Consider the following 3,387-nt stretch of genomic DNA (forward strand, 5'->3'; position numbering starts at 1 on the left):
GGTCGGAGGGCGAGGGGGACCCCAGGCGCCGAGGAGACCCGCGGTCATTTGGGTTTTTGGCTCCGCGTCTCGCGGACGGTTGCATTTCCTGCCCCCTCCCAGCGGCCGCGTGGGCCCCACCAAGTGGAGCGTGGAGGTCCCTGCGGGAGGGGCGCAGGCGCCTCGGGTTCAGACACCAACCCGCGCTTGGTGTTTCTGGCGGTCCCTGGGCCGCTCAGCCATTGGGCATTGTGTCCTGAGAGGGCCCATCCGGACTTCCTTCCCTCCCTGCCACGCCGCTGTCCCTTTTTGGGGTTATCCGGGATCCCGGAACGGATTGATCAAAGGGACTAATCCCCGGGCCACTCCCGAAGGCCCCTTTCCTGACCCACGTGCCCCCAATTCCGTTTATAACCGTCCTGCGGGTCCGACTCGCGCTCTCTCGGGAGAGGGAGCTGCTAGGAGCTGGCGGAGTCCGCAATTAGTTCCTTACTTTCCCACAGGCTCCAGCTCTCAAACTCTGTAAATAGTTAAATTCTGACGTGACTCGTCTGTCAGAATCTTAAATGTAAACACTGAGGTCTCTCAGCCTTTCTAGTTAGGTAGAATTTGCTCATTCCCCTTAGGCCCCTTGAAGAACATAGGCCGTTCCATCGCCCTTGCCTTTCCTTCGTATATTCCTTTATTTACCTCTCGTGTTCTACCTTTCCTTCCACGACATCTCTCCCTTTCCTGAGTCTAATTGTTCCCCTTTTTCATGTGCAGTAGAGGAGTTAGCACTGTTCAAAGCGTTTATTCGCAACCTGGGATATGTAGGTTGAATAGAAACATGACCATTCTAAAAAACAGCATTGCGCTTTCGCGTAGGGTGGATGAGTAAACCCACGTAATTACGCCTCCATATTGAAGAAAGGCTGATTTTAATTTCTTAAAAAGAATGTGATATTAATTTGGTCTTATCTACGACTTAAAGTGTAATATAGAAATCAGGACAAATTACTGATGTTTTGATAAAAAGGGATTAGCTTTGTTTTTGTTGAAGCTCATCTACAGAGAATTTTTAGAGGTTGTCATTATGGGGTTGTTTTTTCTCTTTATACATCACTGTAGGAGGCATATTTGAATAATGTCTAATTCTGTTTTTAAACAGTATTTCCTGGTAGGGAAAGTTAAATTCCAGGCACCTGCCTGAATACTCTCAGATGTGCTAGCATACTCTGCCATTGAAGCAGTTATCATCGGCGAAATGTTTTTAAGAAACTCACTACAGTAACATATCTGTGCAGAGGATGTAAGAAAATTCACCACAGAAAGATATGTACACTAAGCTGAGGCTTAATAGTTTCTTTTTGAAAATAAGTTATCCAAAACAAAAGAAAAATGTCCTACCTAGTGTATCACCAGAGTAGTTGCTGAAATGTGAGAAATTCAGCTTTATTTTTAAATTATTTACCTAAAAGAGGAAAATATTACTACAATAATATGTATGAAATGACTTGTTCAATTATAGACTCAACTATATCAAGTTCAGAGATGCCAAGGGGAGAGGGAAAATTCAGTTAGACTGTTACCTGTTGTCTTCCTTTTCTTGCTGTTTAACACCAAAATGTAGTGTGGCTGAATTTCTCTAGTTGTCTTATTAAGTATTTCCATTTCCTGGACTAGAGGCCTTGTGTTTAAAGGCATTGTGTTTGTGGGGTGGTTAGGCCAGCTTAAGGAGGTGACAGGCCATAAGACCCTGGCCTTTTTAAATTTTTTTAAAGTCTTTTTGACTAGTAAGTAATGTAGGGAACTGTGAGAGTAAGTATACTTATGGCATAAAGGTAGGTTCTGCTAAGGCTTGTGGTCTTTATTAATATTTGTTAAAGCTCGTTCTGCTGTGCTCTTAACCGCCCTGCAAGTATTGAGGAAAGCTATAGAATGCAGAGGCCAACAGCCTATTCTCTGCCCAGCTAGCCCTGTAAAAATCTAGTGGTGGGAGTGTGTTTCACAGGTACCTCTATTTCTAAAGAAAAAGATTGTTTTGTTTTACCTCCTTCCCTTTCCCAGCTCCACATTCTCTCCTGCTGCCCCCCTCCATCAGTGAAATCCTGGGGAACACTGAAAGGAAATGCCATTATTATAATTTGACTGTACCCCCAGTTTACTTTTAATTTACTGTATGTGTTTGCTTTTCTCTCTTTTTCTTATATGCTTATTTCTGCCTGTGGCTTTGAAAGTATCATTTTGTGTTTATTTTGACAGGAGGATCTCCTGCTTGTGTTTTTGAGTGTACAGACCCTGAGGGGAGTGTGTCTGTCGGGGGAGGGGGTCTGCGGGTCCCAGGTGGGTTTCAGTGTTACATGCTGGCCCTTAGCTCAGCACTGGGGATCTCACCCTGACCCCTCTGGGACTGCAGGGGCTGACAGCCTCTCAGGAGCCCCGGTCCAGGCAAAGCCACCAGGCCAGCGGAATCCAGGCCCATCCTTGAAGTATCCCTTCCCTTTTGTGAATTAGGAAGAAGAATTAGGCTGGGAGTTGGCCTTTGGGAGAATAGGAAAAACACAACCTTGGTTCTGCTTCAAGATTTCTCTCAAGTCAGGGGTCTTGCAAAGCCATTGTTGACCTTTCCTGTGTTTCATTGCAGGGGAAAAGCCTTTCAAATGTGAATTTGATGGCTGTGACAGGAAGTTTGCCAATAGCAGTGATCGGAAGAAACATTCCCATGTCCACACCAGTGACAAGCCCTACTACTGCAAGATTCGAGGCTGTGACAAATCCTACACTCACCCAAGCTCCCTGAGGAAGCACATGAAGATTCACTGCAAGTCCCCACCACCTTCTCCAGGACCCCTTGGTTACTCATCAGTGGGGACTCCAGTGGGTGCCCCTTTGTCCCCCGTGCTGGACCCAGCCAGGAGTCGCTCCAGCACTCTGTCCCCTCAGGTGACCAACCTCAATGAGTGGTACGTTTGCCAGGCCAGTGGGGCCCCCAGCCACCTCCACACCCCTTCCAGCAACGGAACCACCTCTGAATCTGAAGATGAGGAAATTTACGGGAACCCTGAAGTTGTGCGGACGATACATTAGAATTTATGATTAATAATAATAAGTGAAATAATAAGTCGGAGTCCTTGGACCACATCCTAACCTGAGACAATGCCGAGCCTGAGACAAACCCGTGACTCAGACTTGCCACCGGGTCTAATTAGCCCTATTTATTCAGTATGAAACCCTATGGTGTTTGTACATTTAATTAATTTAATTAAGATATTTGGGCCCTTTTTTTTTTTTTTCTCTTAAAAAACAAACAAAAAACAACCAAGCTGGACTTGTACATTGCAGGAGGACGGGGCTTGGGGGCAAATTGTACCAAGGAAAATGAATGGAGAGATTAGTTAATGGAGATACACGCTGCCGGTGTCATAT

The 3,387-nt window shown here is 45.8% G+C and overlaps 1 protein-coding gene across 1 annotated transcript in view; it reads left to right on the forward strand.

Moving 5' to 3' along the window:
• The window catches only part of ZIC5 (Zic family member 5), a 19,934-nt gene extending 16,547 nt beyond the window's left edge, over nucleotides 1-3,387 (forward strand). The window contains exon 5 of the mRNA XM_011993809.1: nucleotides 2,606-3,387. Within this exon, the coding sequence (XP_011849199.1) occupies nucleotides 2,606-3,048 (443 nt within the window). The 3' untranslated portion in view covers nucleotides 3,049-3,387. The remainder of the gene's footprint in view (nucleotides 1-2,605) is intronic.

The sequence above is a fragment of the Mandrillus leucophaeus genome, unplaced genomic scaffold, assembly GCF_000951045.1.
Source record: "Mandrillus leucophaeus isolate KB7577 unplaced genomic scaffold, Mleu.le_1.0 Scaffold434, whole genome shotgun sequence".
NCBI lineage: Eukaryota > Metazoa > Chordata > Mammalia > Primates > Cercopithecidae > Mandrillus > Mandrillus leucophaeus.